Source organism: Theropithecus gelada, chromosome 7a (assembly GCF_003255815.1).
Source record: "Theropithecus gelada isolate Dixy chromosome 7a, Tgel_1.0, whole genome shotgun sequence".
In the NCBI taxonomy this organism is placed as follows: domain Eukaryota; kingdom Metazoa; phylum Chordata; class Mammalia; order Primates; family Cercopithecidae; genus Theropithecus; species Theropithecus gelada.
In genome coordinates, this window is record NC_037674.1 from 39510503 (window position 1) to 39531305 (window position 20803).

General features: G+C 52.4%; 3 protein-coding genes across 9 annotated transcripts in view; 1 reads left to right on the plus strand and 2 right to left on the minus strand.

The window, feature by feature from the left end:
* Nucleotides 1-4668: 4668 nt before the first annotated feature.
* Nucleotides 4669-7744, plus strand: SNX22 (sorting nexin 22). 2 transcript variants are annotated; one of them, XM_025390440.1, is made up of 7 exons: nucleotides 4669-4800; nucleotides 5193-5276; nucleotides 5620-5724; nucleotides 6227-6321; nucleotides 6639-6671; nucleotides 6922-6989; nucleotides 7374-7744. In XM_025390440.1, the coding sequence occupies exons 1-7, from the start codon at nucleotides 4726-4728 to the stop codon at nucleotides 7493-7495; spliced, it is 582 nt and encodes a 193-aa protein (XP_025246225.1). In that variant the 5' UTR covers nucleotides 4669-4725; the 3' UTR covers nucleotides 7496-7744. The 2 variants fall into 2 exon arrangements, with proteins under 2 accessions (XP_025246225.1, XP_025246226.1); XM_025390441.1 differs by lacking the exons at nucleotides 5193-5276; nucleotides 7374-7744 and having other exon boundaries at nucleotides 4673-4800; nucleotides 6922-7138.
* Nucleotides 7745-8460: 716 nt separating this feature from the next.
* PPIB (peptidylprolyl isomerase B) lies at nucleotides 8461-15955 on the minus strand. Of its 5 annotated transcripts, none has more exons than XM_025390437.1 (5): nucleotides 15606-15955; nucleotides 14796-14909; nucleotides 13048-13141; nucleotides 9386-9570; nucleotides 8461-8791 (listed from the first exon to the last, which is right to left on the minus strand). In XM_025390437.1, exons 1-5 carry the CDS (start codon nucleotides 15738-15740, stop codon nucleotides 8669-8671), a joined length of 651 nt encoding a protein of 216 aa, XP_025246222.1. In that variant the 5' UTR covers nucleotides 15741-15955; the 3' UTR covers nucleotides 8461-8668. The 5 variants fall into 5 exon arrangements, with proteins under 5 accessions (XP_025246222.1, XP_025246223.1, XP_025246221.1 ...); XM_025390438.1 differs by having other exon boundaries at nucleotides 8461-8788; nucleotides 9382-9570; XM_025390436.1 differs by having other exon boundaries at nucleotides 8461-9570.
* A 3190-nt stretch (nucleotides 15956-19145) lies between these two features.
* The window catches only part of CSNK1G1 (casein kinase 1 gamma 1), a 230780-nt gene continuing 229122 nt past the window's right edge, over nucleotides 19146-20803 (minus strand). For both annotated transcript variants that reach the window (XM_025389534.1, XM_025389537.1), the window contains one exon: nucleotides 19146-19490. In XM_025389534.1, coding sequence (XP_025245319.1) covers nucleotides 19388-19490 — 103 coding nt within the window. In that variant the 3' untranslated portion in view covers nucleotides 19146-19387. The remainder of the gene's footprint in view (nucleotides 19491-20803) is intronic.

The following is a 20803-nucleotide window of genomic DNA, read 5'->3' on the forward strand; positions in this document are numbered from 1 at the left end:
GGTTGCACAATATGGAGGAAATCAGAAAAATCCTTATTGCAGTGTTAGTAGTTGAAATTGTTAATTTTTTTTTATGCTGACCTTGCCGTCTCAGGGTACGGAAGAAATAGGAGAATCTGCTTTTGTTGTCAGTGAGTCAGTATCCATCAGGATGAACCATGTCATTGGTAAGACCCTGCCGTTTTTTGCCTACGAAAACAGCAAATTCACATAATTCAGTCAATAATAGCTAACATCTCTCTGCTGTGTGCTGGGCCCCATGCCAAACGCTGTGGAAGCTGCTGTCATTTAATCCACACACCACTCTTGTGTGAGGACCCTGGATAAGGACAGATAAGAACCCTGCACCTCAGGGGGGTTTGTCCAAGGTGATACTGGTGACCTGAGCTGGGCTGGGGTGGAGCAGGCAAGGTCCACCGTGGCTCAGACAGCCCCCAGTGGCTGGGCCCCTCCTGGCCAGTCCACCTCTCCGCTGCCACCCGCCTAGCCCGGGCCCAGAGAAGAATCCCACCTCTGTACCCCGTGGCGCCCACAAGCTCGTGGTCCAGGGGTTGTTTGTTTTCCTAACGAGGTTAACCAAACCTCCCGAGCAGCCTCTGTGGCGCAACAGAAGCCTTGCCGGTGAAAGGGGGCTTTGTGTGACTGCAGTGGGAGCCAGGGCCTGAGCTAAGGCAGGGGCTGTGGGCCAGCCTACCCGTGTGCAGGAATGGGGCAAGTCGGGGGACATCTTCACTCCCCAGCCCTTCCTGCCCTCTGCTCAGGCCTTGGTTCTATTTCCAAGTGGTAAACTGCCAGCTCCCTGCCTGCATAGAGGAGTGAGTGGATCCCGGCCCCCGGCGGGGCTGCTGCAGCCCTCAGGAGACCGGTGCTTGCTTAGTGTGATCTCCAACCAGGAGCTTCAGCGCCACCAGGGAGCTTGTTGAAGATGACCGCTTCAGGCTCCACCCCAGCCCAGGAATTAGAAAATCCAGGGCCAGGGCACTCAAATCTGAGATGTCATAGCCCTACAGGTGGTGAAGATTGCTAAAGTCTGATAACTACTATAATCTAATATGGAAATACAATCCACGTGCTAGATCGTGGTGGAGAAAAGACAAAAGCTTGTATCGTAAAACAGCTCATTCTAAAAACAGAAGTTACTTTGAGGTCTGCACACCCGTCACATAGAGTCTGGAATATGCTGTTCATATGCTGAGCTGGCCAGCGCTGAAAGTGTACAGAAAGCAAACTTTCTTTGATTGTAATAACTGCTATGGTATTTACATCATGTCATGTGTTCCTCTTTATAGGAAAATATTTGGCCGGGCACGGTGGCTCACACCTATAATCCCAGCACTTTGGGAGGCCCAGGCAGGAGGATCAGTTGAGCCCAGGACTTGGAGACTAGCTTGGACAGCATTGTGAGACCCTGTCTCTACAAAACAAAACAAAACAAAAATTAGCCAGGCTTAATAGTGCATACCTGTAGTCCCAGCTACTCGGGAGGCTGAGCGCTTGAGCCTGGCATGTCAAGACTGTAGTGAGCCACGATTGTGCCACTGCACTCCAGCCTCAAAAAAAGAGTGAGACCTTGTCTCAATAAATGAATACATCATTTATTTTTAAAAATTGGAAAACATTCTCCAGACCTTGTTTTATCTCCCCAAAGACATCTGAAATGCCTCCGTGTCAAGGATCTTGTTTTTCTTCGTTTGTACCTGCACTCTTGTGCCGTGGAACACTGTGCAATTAGGAGCTGCAGGTTCACTGTCACATGTTTGACAAGTCAGCTGCATGGAATCTCTTTCCACAACTGGTGATGAAAATCCACTGATCTGAGGCTTCCTGGAACACCTGAAAATTAAGTGAATGGATAAAGTAGAGAACGATCTGCCAAGAGAGAAGAGAGGAGAGGTGTGTTTAACTCTGGAGGTGGGAAAAAGATTCTTGTTGTCCCATCTTGCAGGCAGCCTTTAACCCTTCAGCAGCCCCTGCTCCTTCCCCTCCCTAGTTTTTTCTCAACATACCCCTACTGCCCATTCATTCATACAGTCTTTCAGTCACAAATATTCACATAGTCTTTCAACCCAAATGTTTTTGAGACACACAGTAACCAAACAGTAATTGCAGACTGTAATAAGTGCATAGAAAGGGTCATATGATAGGAGTCAAGAAGGAAGCCTTGGTCAGGTGTGGTGGCTCACGCCTGTTATCCCAACACTTCGGGAGGTCAAGGTGGGTGGATAGCTTTAGCCCAGGAGTTCGAGACCAGCCTGGCCAACATGGCCAAACTCTGTCTCTACAAAAATTAGCTGGGTGTGGTGGTGCGCACCTGTAGTCCCAGTTACTCAGGAGGCTGAGGTGGGAAAATCACCTAAGCTGCAGTGAGCCCCTTGATTGTATCACTGCACTCCAGCCTGGGCGACTGGAGTGAGGCCCTGTCTGAAAAAAAAAAAAAGTCTTTTTGAGTTGAGTTTTAGGCTAAGAATTGGAGGATGAGTCCAATCCTTGAAGAGTCAAGGAAGAGTGTCCCCAGGTGGAGCAAACAGCCTAATGCAAAGGCCCTGAGGCAGGAAAGAGCTTGTCAGGTTGGAAGAGCCTGGTGCATGATGGGGAGAGGAGAGGAATGAGGTGGAAGATGGAGACTGGGCTGGGTGGTTTACAGCTTTGTGGATTGCACAGGGAGAGTGGGTTTTATTCTAAGTGCAGTGGGAAACATTGGAAGGTTTTAAGCACATGCCTTGGTAACAGTTTGTGCTGTAGGGTAGAGAATGGACGTTCTATTGGGGATGAAGGCAGGAAAAAATGGAGACCCAGAGACAGAGGGGCAGACAGTCATTAGGATTGGGGACCAAGAAATCTGAGGATCCCAGGAGAGGCCTCCCTGGACAGCGGCAGTTGGGGAGGCCCTGTAGGCCAGGGAAAGCTGGGTCCCTGAATGATGGGGCCCTAGGGAGGAAATGAAAGCACAGCACTTCTCCTCACTCTGGGCTGCTTTTCTTCTAGAGGACCCCACTAGAATCTGGGAAGTTTCAGCTTCCTGATTCTGTGGTCCTTGTGTGATGCAATTTGGAAAAAGAGAGTGTGGTACATGGTATTGGTGAGATCTGTTTGCCCCATTTTGGAGTCGTCATCTCAGCCCTTTTCTGGGGACAGGGCTGGGGATGGAGGTTTTTGCTCCAGCTCAGAGGCATCTCTGCAGGAGCAGGGGAGGGGTGAGTCCCCTCAACCCCAGCCCTGAAGACAGGCACTCTGCTTCCTCCTGCCCACCGCAAGACCTCCCACTACGTATGAGCTTTGGAAGGCAGGGCCTCCCCTCTTCGCATGTCACCGGGCCTTTGTAGGGGAAGTCAGTGGAGTAGAAGACCCGCCATGCTGCTGCTGATGATAACTCTCCCGACAGCTGGAGGGCGCAGGGCTGAGAGGTGGGAACAGAGGCCCTTTCCAGCACATGGCCTGAAAAGAGTTCTGGATCAAAATCCTGTCACATATCCAGGAAGAACCTGCCCAGAGGGGTGGACAAGAGCAACCCGGTGCCATCCCCCAGAGTCCTCTTCCCGTCCACTGCCCTGTGCCCACTAATCCTAGTCATCCAGGACAAGCCCACAGTCAAGCTGCTACTCAGTGCTTCTGTTAAGGGCCTAACACAAATCATCTCACTTTTTTTTAGACAGAGTCTTGCTGTCGCCCAGTCTGGAGTGCAATGGCTTGATCTCGTCTCACTGCAGCCTCTGCCTCTCAGGTTCAAGCGATTCTCCCGCCTCAGCCTCCTGAGTAGCTGGGATTACAGGCATGTGCCACCACACCCGGCTGATTTTTGTATTTTTAGTAGAGACAGGGTTTCACCATGTTGGTCAGGCTGGTCTCGAACTCCTGACCTCAGGTGATCTGCCTGCCTTGGCCTCCCAAAGTGCTGGCATTACAGGCGTGAGCCACCGTGCCCCGCCAAATCATCTCACTTTATACACTCGCCTGAAGGAGTCACGTTATCCCTATTTTGCAGATGAGCAAAGGTCTACAGAGCTCCTGAAATCTAGGCTGTCTGACCCCCAAATCGGAGCTTAGGTCCCTAAACTGCCTCTTCCCCACAAACAGCCTGGAGACCCTTAGGGTTGGAAGATAGGAGTGAATGGATGGATGAAAACAATGAATGAATGTGTGTGGGGGGGGCGTGGGGGTGTGCTGTGGATGCTGGAGAAGGGGGCATCAAAGCTGGATTGGGTTTAAGCCTTGCTCAGGTGTGGCCTCAGCCGGGGACTCCATATCACAATCCCAGGGAGCAAGCTTAAAGGAGGGAAAGGCTTGGGAAGGGACTGAGGAACACAATACAGGTCCCTGGTTGGCCCCAGGACCGGCGCTGAGGCCCGGGTCCCGCCTCCGGCCACGCCAGGAGCCACAGGCCGGTCCTTAGTTCATAGCAGGCGCTTAACTCAGGATGGGTGACATTTTTGCTCCCCAGTTCCTGGCATCAGTGAGGGCTCCGTCAATGTTTGACAAACGGGTGACTCCACTGCCCCGCGCTGCGGGCGCACTAGACCTGGGTGGCGGCGTCCGGGTCCCGCTTAATCTTCTAGGCTCAGGACCCGCGGCGCAAGGGAACGCCCGGGGCGGGGTCGCCTGGGGCGGGGCCTGGGGTGGGGCCTGCGGGCCGAGGGGGCGGGGCCGGCCGCGCCGGGGTCCTCCGTCAGCTCCCGGAGAGTTAGGGCTCCGAGCCGAGCGCGCGGAGCGGCCGGGGCCGGGGCGCGGATGCTGGAAGTTCACATCCCGTCGGTGGGGCCTGAGGCCGAGGGGCCCAGGCAGAGCCCGGAGAAAGGCCACATGGTGAGCGCGGCCCCTGGATGGGGAGGGGCGCCGGTACCCGCAGGATTTGTCCGCGCTGCACTCAGTGGGGACCCGGAGCCCGGGCCCAGGTGAACAAACGCTGCGGGCTGGACCGTCGGGGGAAACCTTGTCGAGGGTTTGGGGGCCGCTTGGATTTGCCAGCCTCGCGGACCGTGGTTCGAGCTCTTGAGGGACCCCAGGGCGCCGAGGGGAGGGTCCGCCAGCCCGTTCTTCCAGGTGTGCGGGAGCGAAGCGTCCCCGAGGAGCCGCGGTGCCGCAAGGCCGCTTTGTGCCTTTGAGCGCGGGAGGGTGGGCGCGTCGCCGGGCGCAGGTTCTGCTGTGTCCTCCCGCGGGGCCTCACGCGTACCCCCGCTGCCCGCCCGCGCCGCCAGGTGTTCCAAGTGGAGGTGCTGTGCAGCGGGCGCAGACACACGGTGCCGAGGCGCTACAGCGAGTTCCACGCGCTGCACAAGCGGGTGAGGCGGCGCCGACCTCCCACCGGCCCCGGCCCCGGCCCCGGCCCCAGCCCCGGCCCAGCCTCCGTCCAGCCCCTGCCCAGGCCCTGTGAGGCCGGCAGGCGAGCTCCAGCCCCAGCCTCCGCCACCCCTATTACTGCCTCAGTCCCTGCGAGGCCGGTCAGCCCTCGGGCGTCTGTGGGTGGGTTGGAGCCTTCCTTGCCCTCCGCCTGTCCACCACTCACCAGGGTCTGTCCCAGGGTACAGCCCGAAGGCGGGGGCGCGGGAGGGTTTCCGGCTCGGGCGAAGAGGGCTTGAGGGCTCAGTCGGGATGCTGTGATTGCACGCGGTAAACCTCCAGTAGATCAAGAAGCTGTACAAAGTGCCCGACTTCCCCTCGAAACGCCTGCCCAACTGGAGGACCAGAGGGTTGGAACAGCGCCGGCAGGGCTTGGAGGCCTACATCCAGGTATGCGAGGGCACACTTGGTTGCCCCCCAGCCTGCTGTGCCAGGGGTGTGGCCCAGACAGAGAGGTGTGAGGGCATGGCAGGGAGTGAACTCACGACTTGGGGTTGTTATTCGCCACCTCAAGCATCAATCTTCTGAAGAGTAATATAAGTCCAAACACCCACCTCTGGACTGTTGAAAGGACTGAATGAGGTAATGGACACAGGTAGTCCCAGCTCCATGAAAGCCAGGTCCTGTCCCCTCCAGGGTGAGGTCCTGTGCTGCCCTCCCGATGGGATGTAGGGTGAGGTCCTTCCCCCAACAGCGAAGTTATGCCACATCATGGGGTACAACCTGTGCCTACAGGGCCCAGCGCTCAGAAGGGCCCTGAGCCTGGTTCAATGCTCTGCTGTCATTGTCGTGAAATTCTTTTTTTGGAACAAAGAGCCCTGCGTTTTCATTGGCACTGTGCTATGCAAATTAGTAGCTGGGTCCGATTGCAAGTCTCCTCTGTCCTCTCCAGGGCATCCTGTACCTGAACCAGGAGGTGCCCAAGGAGTTACTGGAATTCCTGAGACTTCGGCACTTCCCCACAGATCCCAAGGCTAGCAACTGGGGGTAAGGGGGGCCGGTGGCGGGGGCCAGGGGCTGTCGGCAGTGAACAGGTGAGGAAAGGTGTTGGAGGGCAAGCCTTTTCGTCTCACATCTGCCAGGATCCAGCTTGACATGACCACCGTCACCAGCCTTCTTGACCTGGGTGGAGGGGCTTTTCTTTGGACAGCCTTGGTTACCCCAGCCACCTCCGGAACTGGGGCTTGTTACAAATAGAAGCAGTGGTCCCCTGGGAGGCGCAGTTCTGGGCTCTGGTGTCTCCACCCCTTCCTCACGCTCCCCGGGCATCCCCAGGCAGCTTACAGTGTTTCTCTTCTCTTCAGCGCCCTGGGGGAGTTCCTGCCTGGCGAGAGCAGGCAAGTCAAAGCCCTAGCCCGAGCCTGGCCCCTGCCGCCCCCTAGTGGCCATATGCTAGGAGGCGGGCCTGCTCCCTGGGCCTGTCTGGCCTGGGCCCTGAAGCCTGTTTTCCCTTTGGTGCCTCCTGAGCCCATTTCCCACTCATCTTTTCCTTCATGGGTCCCTGGTGATCTCAGCCCCGTCTCCACCCCTCTGTGGGATTCTGCCCTGCCTCCTGCACCCATGGTTTATGACCCTCTTTCCTCCCAGCTCCCAGCAGCACCAGCGGCCTGTCCTGAGCTTCCATATGGATCCCTATGTTTGCACCCCCTCCCCAGGTGAGGAGGTGCCTAGATACCGGGCTACAGGGGTAGGGTATGGGCTTGGCATTTCTCAGCTCCTGGGACCGTCAGGCAGCATCACCTTCCTGCTGCCCACCTCTGGAGCCACTATCTCCTGCTCCTGTTCCCTGGAGCCTGCTTTGTAGACACAAGGAAAACAAGTTTGGCTTCCCTGGTTTCCATTTCCTCAGCAACCTGACTTCTTTACCAAGCTGATATGAACAGAATGTGACCTGGGAATGCTGAGGCTTCATTTGGGGTGGACAGCTGCTGTCTGCTACCTTGGCAAGGGCTCCTACTCCCAAGTGGGGGCTGAGCCCATGAGCAGGAGCTCAAGGAGCTGCAGGCCTGAGGCCAGACCTGTTTAATTCTATCCCACAGAGCTGCTGCCCAACGTGGTGGTGAATGGTGTGCTCCAGGGCCTCTACAGCTTCAGCATCAGCCCAGATAAAGCCCAGCCAAAGGCGGCCTGTCACCCTGCTCCTCTGCCACCGATGCCCTGATCAGTCCAGAGGCCTTTGGCTGCCTCCTAAGAAAGTCATGTGCCTCTGTCCTATGAACTCCATGTAAGGCTAGGTCCTCCCTTGGCCTGGAGCCAGGTCTTAACTACCCAGTGTCCAGTTGTGCTACATTCCCACTCAAGGCTCAGAACTTGGCTTGCATTGGTAGCTGGAGGTAGTAGAATCTGCATGCTCTTACAGCCCAAGAACCAAGGCAGGGTCAAGAAGATAAGTAATAAAGGAAGAAGTCAGCCAGGCGCGGTGGCTCACGCTGGCAATCCCAGCACTTTGGGGGCCAAGGTGGGTGGATCACCTGAGGTCAGGAGTTCGAGACCAGCCTGACCACCATGGAGAAACCCCGTCTCTACTAAAAATACAAGATTAGCCAGGCATTGTGGTGGTGCATGCCTATAATCCCAGCTACTCAGGAGGTTGAGGCAGGAGAATCGCTTGAACCCGGCAGGCAGAAGTCGTGGTGAGCCGAGATTGCGCCACTGCACTCCAGCCTGGACAACAAGAGCGAAACTCCGTCTCAAAAAATAAATAAATAAATAATAAAGGAAGAAGTCAGCTGGGTCCAGAGGCTCATGCCTGTAATCCCAACACTTTGGGAGGCCAACGCAGGAGGATGCTTGAGTCTGGAAGTTTCAGACAAGCCTGCACAACATAGAGACCTGTCTCCATGAAAAAAAAAAAAGTCAATTTAGAGGTAGGCTATGAAAAAGTACAGGTATATTCCTTAACATAGACTGGAGGGTGGTGGCAAGGGGAGCAAACGTGGAGGCCCAGTAGCTGGCAAAGTTTAGAAGCAGGGGGCAAAAGCTCCTGCCTGACTTTTCCTGGGTAGCTCCTGGGTCAAAGTTTCAGGCAGGATCCCAGGGAAGGGGCAGGCACAGCAGAGCCGCAGGCATGTTGGGATGTAGGCCTAGGGGAAGCGCTGCAGGCTCAAGAACCAGGCCCACACATTATATATATATAAAAAAAAAACCCACATTTTTTTTTATTTGTCAGTGTTGGTAGGAGTCTGTTACAAAACTGAGTCCATGGGCCTGTGGAATGTGAGGGGAATGGGTCCGCTCCACCAGATGCCAGCACTGGGGCCAGTGCAGCTCAGGGCCCTGTGGCAGACTACAAGGCCTGCACAGATGGTCACTCAAAGAAAGAGGTCCCTGGGTCCTACTCCTTGGCGATGGCAAAGGGCTTCTCCACCTCGATCTTGCCGCAGTCTGCGATGATCACATCCTTCAGGGGTTTATCCCGGCTGTCTGTCTTGGTACTCTCCACCTTCCGCACCACCTCCTGGAAAAGAAAGGTGGAAGTAGGAGGGCACGGTGGGTCAGGAGGTCCAGCGCTCAGGAGAAAGACCCCAGCATATGACTCAGGAGGGCTGAGACCCACAAGTCATCAACAGCACACAAAACTGGAGGCACCAAAATTCTAACGGACTCCTGGCCAGAGCAGAGAGAATGCAGAGTTGACAAGGGGATGCAGGAATTGTATTCCTTTGAAGACCCAGGTTTGGCCAAGGGCAAGGAGGAGGAAGAGGAGGAAGAGAGTGAGCAGGAAATGTGGCTTCTCAGGGACATTGTGTTCAGCCGCACTCTGTACACCTCAGGAGTGGGACCAGCACATCCCTGGGTGAATGAGGGGAGGGAGGCTCCAGCAGTTGTGCAGCCTTAACAAGGCTTCCTGGCTGGGCTCTGAAGGGGCTGGAAGAATGTAGAACGTTGGAGGCATGGAGGTACAGGGTTTATTCTGGACAGGAGCACTGGGCCGCATCTGTGGGTTAGGTCCTTTTGGGAAAGGGATGGACACATGGAGCTCCTGCCCTGGGGTCTGTGTTGAATCCCCAGTGAGGACAGCCCAGTAGTAGCCCTTGCTTCCAGAACTCACCATGCCCTCTAGCACTTTGCCAAACACCACATGCTTGCCATCTAGCCAGGCCGTCTTGACTGTTGTGATGAAGAACTGGGAGCCGTTGGTGTCTTTGCCTGCGTTGGCCATGCTCACCCAGCCGGGCCCGTAGTGCTTCAGCTTGAAGTTCTCATCGGGGAAGCGCTCACCATAGATGCTCTTTCCTGGGAAAAAAGAGCAGGTCGGGGGCACTGGATTGGGCCAAACCAAGCAGACATTCGGGGCCAGGACTGATGGGGCTTAACCTGTCCTCTGTGCCAGGCTGGGCTTGAGTGGAGTACAAGGACATAAAAGCTGCACCCTTGCTATCTTCTGGACTCAGAGCCAAGCCACGCTGACTGAGGCCAAGTGGGGCATCAGGCCAGGCTGATGTGGTGGACAGCTCACAGAAGGATCACTTCGAGAGGATAGTTTTGTGGCTTTTAAATAAAGTGCATGTTATCAGCTTCCCTTGGCTATGTGGCCCAGGCCTGCCGCGGAGGGACTTTGGTGGAGGGAGGTGCTGTGCAGGATGCAGGGGCGTCAACAGGGTTGGAACTCTCCAGAAAAGAAGGACTGCTGTGGCTGACCAGCCTGTTTTCCTATGAGCACAAAAGACACAGGCATAGCTGCAAAGGAGAAAGCAGCCAGAGATGGGTGGGGAGGGGCAGAAAAGAGGGGCTGCCCCTGGGGTTCTGAAGAGTCAAAGCCTCTTAACAAGGAATGAACAGGAATAAAAGACAGCTGTGAGTGTGTGTGGTGCATCTGTCCAGTGGGGCTTGGGGATATGACGAGGGCAATCCGGGGTGATCTCTACGCCGTTTCGGAGATCCTAGTTCCAAAGCTGCTTCCAGAAGTAACACTGAAACGCTTCTTTTTCCCTGTCACCCCTTGGAGACTGACACTGTGCCTTAGGCCCCAAGAAACTCGGCCGAAAATGGGGTCGTTTTCATTTTGTTTTATCTAACACTTTTCAAACGTATTTGCATGCAAAACCCTGTTTTCCTTCTCACTGCACCTACCTTCATCCTGTGGTTCCACAGAATGGAACTGAGCTGGGAAACTGTCCTAGAGCGATGCCAACCAGGAAGGTATTTCTGACTGGGCAGCAAGTAAGATGACTGAAAACCAAAAATGACCAGACTCTGGCTGGTGGGGACAGGGGTGCTTGTGCCTGTGCTCCACCTCTCACCCCCACGCTGGGGAGACTGAACTCTGCCACATGTGCAGTGAGTCCTGGCTGGAGTGCTGGCTAAAAGCCTCCCCCATTTGAGCCAACTGTGGGATTTTGATTATAGTTGTTATCCAGAAAACCCCCAAATCTCTGTCCTTAGCTCCAACCACTCTCCCAAGATACAGGGGTTCCAAACCCAAATGGACATTTCTATTTAAACTCAACATACCTTGTCATCTTTCTCTCCAGACCTCAGTTATTCTTTTGATCCCGTTTCCTCTGCACGTGGCTCAGGCTGTCCCTAGCCACTTCCCATGTACTTACTCTTTCTTTCCATTCCCGCGACCACCGCTGCAGTAGGCGAGTGCTTAGGGCGCTAACAGTGTGTGCCACAGACTGTTCCAAGCATCTTACATATTTAACAATCCACTGTATGAGGAGGAGCTAACTCCACTTCAAAGATGAAGAAACTGAGGCACAGAGAATAAAAGGAGCCCCAACAAAGCAGCAGCAGAGCTAGAGTTCAGACTAAGGTGGTCTGCTCTCGAATCTCTGCTCTTAGCCACCTCAGGATCAGGCCCAAATCTCCCTGCCCAGGGTCAGCTGCACCAGTGCCCCCAGCAGCCTGCCTGCCCTGGCCTCCACATTCTGGATCTGCCACCACACGACTCCCCTGGCACCCCAAGCGAGGGGTCATCCTCTTACTCAGCTCCATGGCCCTGACTCCCTGCAGGCCGAAGCCCAGGCTGCAGGCCATCACCCACCTCTCTGCACTCTGGGTACAGATGCCCTCACCCCACCTTTGGCCAAGCTCCTGCCACAGAACAGAACCGGGCTCATGCCCTAACCCTGCTTCTTTTCTGCCCATTCAAATTCTCCTCATTCAGGACCCCACTGAAATCTTCCCTCACATCCGCAAGGCCATTCCCTGTTCCCTGGCCTGAGAGGATTCCTCTGCTTGTCAGCACTTCAACAGTGGCTGACTTACTAAGCACTCACTGCATGCCAGGCACTTCACATTCCAGACCTAGCCCAATCCTCATGGCCCCACAACTCTCTCCACCCTCACTGTACAGAACAGGAAACTGAAGCTCCAAGGACTCACTTGCCTGAGGTCACAAAACAAGAAGGTGGCAGATGCTGGATCCAGCCCAACTGCGTCTGACTCCACAAATACAGTTCTTCGGTCTACTTTGTGAGCTCAAGTCCTAAATGCTGCATCATGCCCCACTTGTACATTTTCAGTTGTTGGAAGTAAAAGGGAACCACTGCCCCATAGGTCTTTACATCCTCAACCCCCCCACACAGAGCCCCACAGACACTCATCGAGGAGTGAGCTGTGTTCTAAGGTGCAGCAGGCTGTACCTGAGCTCACTGAGACTCACGCAGGGGTCCGGGGATCTTTCTTTTTTTTTTTTTTTGAGACGGAGTCTCGCTCTGTCACCCAGGCTGGAGTGCAGTGGCCGGATCTCAGCTCACTGCAAGCTCCGCCTCCCGGGTTTACGCCATTCTCCGGCCTCAGCCTCCCAAGTAGCTGGGACTACAGGCGCCCGCCATCTCGCCCGGCTAGTTTTTTGTATTTCTTAATAGAGACGGGGTTTCACCGTGTTAGCCAGGATGGTCTCGATCTCCTGACCTCGTGATCCGCCCGTCTCGGCCTCCCAAAGTGCTGGGATTGCAGGCTTGAGCCACCGCGCCCGGCCCCGGGGATCTTTCTGTCCTCCTTGTGCAAGTTAATGCCGAGGTGAGGGTCGGCCCTCACAGAGTGGTCTCTGGTAAAAGACTGTCAAGGAAAGCAACTGCTCCCGCTCTTTTTTTTTTTTGAGATGGAGTCTCGCTCTGTCGCTCAGGCTGGAGTACAGTGGCACGATCTCGGCTCACTGCAACCTCCACCTCCTGGATTCAAGCAATTCTCCTGCCTCAGCCTTCACAGTAACTGGAATTATAGGTGCCTGCGACCACGCCCGGCTAATCTTTTATATTTTTAGTAGAGATGGGGTTTCAACATGTTGGCCAGGCTGGTCTTGAACTCCTGGCCTCAAGTGATCCAGCCACCTTGGCCTCCCAAAGTGCTGGGATTACAGAGTCACCACGCCTGGCCCTCCCACTCTCGCTGGGGCTTCCAGGGCAGCCTGGACAGGCTTTGGGCGCTTGACCTAGAATCACGTACCCACATGTCTTCACTTTGCTTCCACATGCCTCTCTCCCCAATCCCCACTCTGAAGAGGTATCAGGAAAGGTCACCAGGCTATAGGCCTGGATCAACAGGACAGCCACCTGGGAGAGATCCTCTTAGGTTTACCATCAGGTCCACCCCATTATTCCCTCTCCTTTGTACTGGGTTCCTCTCCAAAGAAGGGTGCCACTGGTCTCCAAGTAGGTAGGTAATAAGTAGGACTGCCTCTAGAGCTGGGGAAGAAAGAGGCCTTGTCTCCCCACTGTGGAGGCTACACTGACATACTCCTTGGCCCAGAGGACCTGTGGTTACCTCCTGTGCCATCTCCCCTGGTGAAGTCTCCGCCCTGGATCATGAAGTCCTTGATTACACGATGGAATTTGCTGTTTTTGTAGCCAAATCCTTTCTAGAAAAAGGGAAGAGAAGGTAAGGAGGTGGTAAGGCGCAGCAGGAAGACATTACATTTAATAGGCCCCGCAGGAACAAGCACACAACCCCTGCTCGCAGAAGAGACACCACTGCTGACCACTTTCACTGTTCAATGTGCTCAGTGAGCGGGCAGGCACCATAGGACAGGCATGGCACACACAGATGTGGAAATTCGTCTGCCTCCATACAATTCCCAGGCTTTATACAATTCTACATCGCATAACGCCTTTCCCCTCATTTCTTCCAATCATAAGAACACATACAAGAAAACTGAGAAGAAAGGTCACCTGCTGGCTCAATGGAAAGTTAATATAAACTGAAATAGGGCACTGTTGTTTCCTTAAAACCCATGACCCTCACCCTAGGTGAAGTCTTCCCAGGAAGCTCTGGACCCCTTACTCTTTTTTATCTTATTTTTAAAATTTATTTATTTATTTATTTTTTGAGACAGAGTTTCTCTCTTGTCGCCTAAGCTGGAGTGCAATGGCACAATCTCCGCTCACTGCAACCTCCGCCTCCCAGGTTCAAGCAATTCTCCAGCCTCAGCCTCCTGAGTAGCTGGGATTACAGGCATGTGCCACCACAATGCCCAGCTAATTTCTGTATTTTCAGTAGAGATGAGGTTTCACCATGTTGCCCAGGCTGCTCTTGAACTCCTGACCTCAGGTGATCCACCCTCCTCAGCCTCCCAAAGTGCTGGGATTACAGGCGTGAGCCACCACACCCGGCCTATTTTTTTATTTTTTATTTTTATTTTTGATATGGAGTTCCCTCTTGTTGCCCAGGCTAGAGTGCAGTGGGCAATCTTGGCCTGGCCTCCCAAAGTGCTGGGATTACAGGTGTGAGTTACTGCACCCAGCCTTTTATTTAAAAAAAATTTTTTTGAGACAGGGTCTCACTGTATTGCCCAGGCTGGAGTGCAGTGGTGTGATCATGGCTCACTGCAGCCTCCATTTCACTTCAGCCTCCTGAGTAGCTGTAGCTGGGACCACAGGTGCACCCCGTCACACCCAGCTAATTAAAAATAATTTTTTTTTGGCCGGGTACAGTGGCTCACGCCTCTAATCCCAGCACTTTGGGAGGCCAAGGCAGGCGGATCACCTGAGGTCAGGAGTTCGAGACTAGCCTGGCCAACATGGTGAAACCCTGTCACTACTAAAAATACAAAATTAGCTAGGCGTGGTGGCGCATGCCTGTAATTCCAGCTACTCGGGAGGCTGAGGCAGGAGAATCACTTGAACTCAGGAGGCGGAGGTTGCAATGAGCTTAGGCCGCACCATTGCACTCCAGCCTGGGCAACAAGAGTGAAACTCTGTCTCAAAAAAAAAAATTCTGGGGGGGTAGAGACAGGGTCTTGCTATGTTACCCAGGTTGGTCTTGAATTCCTGGGCCCAAGCAATCCTTCTACCTTGGCCTCCAAAAGTGCTTGGATTATAAGTGTGAGCCACTGTGCCTGGTCAGGGCCCCCTTACTCTTAAGAAAGGACAATACTGTGTTCTCAGGGCAACAGGCAGTCGGTGCTCAGTGAGGTCCACGATACAGATGGGCTGAACTCTGCAGGTCAGTTTGCTGCCATCCCCAGTGCCAGCTTCACTTCATTTGAGTTGACTACCCCTGCTCCAGCCACTTACCTCTCCTGTAGCTAAGGCCACAAAATTATCCACTGTTTTTGGAACAGTCTTTCCGAAGAGACCAAAGATCACCCGGCCTACATCTTCATCTCCAATTCGCAGGTCAAAATACACCTGAGGAAAGAGACCATTGCCAACTTAGCTTCTTTAAAGGGGCGTTGGTAGGGGAGGGAAGGTACAAGAAGCTACCCTGAGGATGGGAGAGAGAATAGAGCCATATTTTTAGAGAAGTGGTTCTGAATCTGATTTTGGTGAAGGTCAAAATCCTGGGAATCTAATGAAAGCTCTAGACCCTTTTCTTGGAAAACATGCTTATCTACACCCTCCTTGAACTACAGGATAACAACATTTGCTCTAAACAGCTAATGGACCCAGATTCTAAAAATTAACATTTAAAAACCCATAAGGAGGGGGAGTCTAAGTTCACCACTTAAGTTTGAACTCTACATACTGTGCTTTGTAATTGGAAGTGGCTAAAATTTGGCTTAAGGAGAGAAAGGATTCGGAATCTGGCAGGCGTGATCTTTCACCATCTCCCCAGCACTGAGGGGTGTTTGCAAAAAGGCTGCCCTGAGGCTGCCAGTGCCAGCCCCAGATGGGTATCCGCGGATCCAACCAACTCCCTGGGTCAGGGCAGGGGCTGGGGGTGTCGGGGTGGGTCCGGGTCGTTCTCTGGACTGAATGGGCAGGACGGCCCAGACGCCACGAGGCCACAGACAGAAGCCGAGGGAGGAGGGGCTGAGCCAAGGCCAAGCCAAGGCCGCCCGGGCCCGAGCTCCGGCACCGTAAATGCCGCGGACTCCACCGGACCTTGACGGTGACTTTGGGCCCCTTCTTCTTCTCATCGGCCGCAGAAGGTCCCGGCAGCAGCAGGAAGAAGACGGACCCCGCGATGAGGGCGGCAGCAAGGAGCACCTTCATGTTGCGTTCAGAGAGGCGCAGCATCCACAGGCGGTGGCAAGCGCGGCCCGGACAGCCGAGGCCGGAAGAGGGTGGGGCCGCGGCGGCTAGGGAGCCGGCGCCGCCACGCGCGGGTGGGGGGGGACTGGGGCTGCTCGCCGGCTCCGGGCGGGCGGCGGGCGCCGTTTCCCCCCTCCGGCTCGGCGCCGGATAGTAGGTCCCCCTGCGGGGCGGGCACCGACGCGGGCTCGTGGGTGGTTGCCACGTTATTGCTCCCTCATTGGGCTCCCGGCCGCCCTCTCCCACCCACAGGAAGGCCACCGGCGGAAGGCGGCCCCACCGAGCACGGGCCCGGGCTCCGAGAAGACCACAAGCCCCGGCATGCTCCGCGGCCCGCCTCTCCGCCCTGCCCGGAGCGCCGTTCCACTGGCCTGCGGTTGCTGGCGCTTGAGGTTAGCAAATACGTGGGCCTGGACCGGGGCACGGGACGTTTGTCACTGTTTTGAGCCCGTCAAGTGTTTGTCACCGCCAGATTGGCTCTAAACGTTGTGGCTTCCAAACACTCCAGGGACATTTATTCTTACCAAGCGTGACCTTGTACGGCTCCTTCCACTTGTTTTGCAAAACTTGCTGCACAACCCACTTCCTTTTTTACTGAGGCCAAGTTACTACCCATTTTTTTCTCCCTTCTGTAATCTTGCTGTGCTTACTGATGTATGTATCAATGGACGTCTTATTGTATACGCTGTTCTTAACTTCCTTTACCTATTTGTTTTCCCCAATAGACTACATTTTTTTTTCTGCGCGAGGGACTGTGTTGCATTTACTCTGTCCACAGCTCCCTCACAGCGCTGCAATACGGAGTGTCCACCAAGTCCTGGTTGGGACAGCTTCACATCCGCACTGACATGAGAAATAATTTATGTCATGGCCTGAGAGTACAATGCCTTTTTTTTTTTTTTTTTTTTTTGAGATGGAGTCTCGCTCTGTCGCCCAGGCTGGAGTGCAGTGGCCGGATCTCAGTTCACTGCAACCTCCGCCTCCCGGGTTCACGCCATTCTCCTGCCTCAGCCTCCCGAGTAGCTGGGACTACAGGCGCCCGCCACCTCGCCCGGCTAATTTTTTGTATTTTTTAGTAGAGGCGGGGTTTCACCGTGTTAGCCAGGATGGTCTTGATCTCCTGACCTCGTGATCCGCCCGTCTCGGCCTCCCAAAGTGTTGGGATTACAGGCTTGAGTCACCGCGCCCGGCCTACAATGCCTTTTTTCCAGAGGTCAGGGATATTACTAGATGTCCCCACAGGGCTGTTTTCGGCCTTCACACACTTAGTGTTGTCCCACTCTACAACATAGATACTTTGGTACTGGGAGTCTTACACACCAAAACAAACCAAAACACCAACTTCCAAAATTTGGACCTATGGCGTTAAAACGTCTTTAAAACTAATTTTCAAAGATTAACTTCGTAGAAATTTCAGGTCGGCACAGCACAGATTATAGGCAGGGCTCCATTTCCATAAACTATGCAATGTAGTCTTCATGAGGCGCTGACCTGAGACTGACCTTATGCAAGGCCACTGGCATTAACTTTGTCCTTCATTACAGCGGCCATGCACAGGTTGTGGAGCTTCAAGTAGAGCTTCAAGAAAATTCTCTTTATTTCCCGTCCTCGCACCTCAATTCAGACACCAATCAGGTGGAAGTTTTAAACGTTGTTATATTGACACAGATGATCTTCCAGATCCATCTCTCATCCCCTCTTTTTTTTTGTCCTATTTTGTTAAGCCTCTTTCCTCACTAGCTGGTCTCAGGCTGCCATAGCCAGAGAAAAATGTTTACTAAATCCTGTTTTCAAAGTAGCCTCCGGCTGGGCACAGTAGCTCCTATCTGTAATCCCAGCACTTTGAGAGGCTGTGGCAGGCAGATGGCTTGAGTCCAGGAGTTTGAGCCTGGGCAACATGGTGAAACCTGTCTCTACAAAAAATACAAAAATTAGCAGGGCGTGGTGGTGCGCATCTGTAGTTGCAGCTACCCCAGAGGCTGAGGTTGGGGGATCACCTGAGCCCAGGAGGTCAAGGCTGCAAGTGTACCGTGATCGTGCCACTGCACTCAAGCCTGTCTCAAAAACAAGGAAACACTCAAAAAACCCAAGTAGCCTCCTGCACACGAGGAGCTAAGGCTAAAATGGCATTACAGCAGCCTTTCTCCCATTCCCACTTTCACAAGAAATCAGGTTGATGGATAAAATGCTCTCAAACTTGAAACTTTTCTCTCATGATTCTTCGGCTACTTGCCTGTGAAAAAGTAATTGAAGAGCAGTAACAAACTGGAAGGAGTCAATCATGCCCAGATTGACAGTTGTTCTGTTGGCTACACATGCAGTATGGTTTTACATTGCTCATCACAGTTCTATCTTCTGTCTGGACACATATTCCGCATTTGTAGAGCAGAATTACAAAGCTACTAAAAGTTGTGCCACAGAACAGATCCTGATTTCCTGTGTTCTACCACCTGAGAACAACAGGGACACAGGAACTAACATGTGAGTGATAATGTCCAAATTCTTCCAGGAATATTTATTTGAGACGGAGTCTTGCTCTGATGCCCATGCTGGAGTGCAGTGGTGCGATCTTGACTCACCACAAACCGCACCTCCCTGGTTCAAGCAATTGGCCCGCCTCAGCCTCCTGAGTAGCTGGGATTATAGGTGTGCACCACCATGCCCAAGTAATTTTTGCATTTTTAGTAGAGACAGGGTTTCACCATGTTGGCCAGGCTGGTCTCGAACTCTTGACCTCAAGTGATCCACCCGCCTTGGCCTCCCAGAGTGCTGGGATTAGAGGCGTGAGCCACCGTGCCCGGCCAATATATTTTTTTTTAATTAAAAAATAATTTTCTTCTTCAGGATACAGCAATATTTATTTTTGAAGTGACTCAAGGGAGAAGACAATGTTTAGTCCAAGGAATGAAACAAGAAGCCAAATTATCAGGCATTTATTTTTGTTCACAGGAGACTTGAATCGCATCAAAGTGAGTCCTAGCTAGATTGTTAATTACAAATGAGCCGAGGGAGATTAAAAACAGACAAACCAGGCCGGGCGCGGTGGCTCACGCCTGTAATCCCAACACTTTGGGAGGCTGAGGTGGGCGGATCATGAGATCAGGAGATAGAGACCATCCTGGCTAACACGGTGAAACCCTGTCTCTACTAAAAATGCAAAAAATTAGCCGGGTGTGGCAGCGGGCGCCTGTAGTCCCAGCTACTTGGGAGGCTGAGGCAGGAGAATGGCATGAACCCAGGAGATGGAGCTTGCAGTGAGCCGAGGTCGCGCCACTGCACTCCAGCCTGGGTGACTGAGCGAGACTCTGTCTCAAAAAACAAAACAAAACAAAACAAAACAAAACAAAACAAAAACCAGACAAACCAATCAACCAACCAAACAAGCAGAAGTAGCCAAGAAAGGTAAGACATTTTATTTTACATACAAAAAGGGTGCAAACTGAGTCCTTTCCTCCCCAAACTGAGGAAGAGGTATACTTAAATATCACATTTGTGTTTTCCATGGTGCCCTAGGAAATGGGCTACTCTGAGATAACATATCAGAACCCATTTTCCATTTTCTCCAAAGGCTACTTCCTCTGCAGAGAAGATTTTCCTAATGGTGCACAAGTATCTCTCCTGCAGGAACCATTTCAAATACACTTGAAATTGACATTCATGTTTAAAAATACTACAAATTTCATTTTCACAGCTGAGCTTTGTGACCAGTGCCAGGGTTTATGAAACATTATACATCTAAAAAAAAAAAAAGTAAAAAAAGAGGCATTTAACAATAATCAGACACATCCACACATTAAAACTGATTTCCACAGCTGATTTATACATTATCAAGTTGTTTAAAAATCGCAATCAACATCCCAACATCTTTTTAAGAGTACAATGGGCAAAGATCAAAGACAGACAAATAATAATATAATAAATTAGAGCATGTAATACATCCGATGGGAATTGCTGAATCAACATTATTTTCCATTGGGGGTATATATTTTTGGTTTATCTTTATCTTTTCTGCTGTTATTTTTCTCTGCTTGATAAATAGGGCTCATTCCTAAAGCCAGCTTGCTGAGACACTAATTTCAGAAGCTCACTTGTCACTTGTTTACCTCTGAGAATACTCAGGAACACATGGTTCCGAGCAGCTTGGGCTGGATCTTTATGGAAGTGAAATGCACATAGATGAACGCACGCACTCAACGTGCGCACACACACCACACACACACAGACACGCAATCACACACTTCCATCTGTAAATATATTTCTCCCCAAAGAAATGGCTCATCTTTCCTGAGACATTCCTAATAGACTGATAAGCCTTCTAAAAAAGGCTTTTGGTGCAAGGGCAGGCCTGGGATTTGGTCTGGAGCTCATGAACTGAAAATGTTTCACCTGTACTGAAAGGAGGGTGGGTGGGGACATTCAGAACAGCTGCCCTCTTGTGGGTGTTACTGGAATGGCTGCACCGCACCCCCACTTATTACCGTGAATAATGCTCTGCTGTGAGACCTTAAAGGTGGTGATGGCACCGGGAAAGTGATTGTGAGGAGTAAAAGAAGAAAAATAAAAGAAATTCTGTCTACAGAACTGAGGTTTCTTTGTAACATCAAGTCTGGTAATCAAACTAGAAATACATGGAATACATGTTCACTTCTTCCTTTGAAAGGTGATTTACAAATACTGGAAGTGGGTTTTCTGGTTGTGTTTTGAGAACATGTCAACTACCATTGTGTATTATCCAGGGAACCTACTCACTATTTCGAATACAATGAGAAACCTATTTTTTTTTTTTTGTACTTAGTCACCTGCAAAAGCAGTTAGGAAAAACATTTTTAAGACTGCTTGCTGGATAAAAGACTTTCAAGATTCCTTACTTGTGGCTAAAACACTGCTCAAAACTTTATAAACCCACGTTAAGGGCCATGGTTGCCTCTTCTTTTTCTTATTCAGAAACAAAATCACCCCCCATACACCAAAAAACAAATTGAAAAAAACAAAAAACACCAAAACCCCAAGCCAAAGGAATCCCTATTTACTTCCTGTCAACCCCTCAT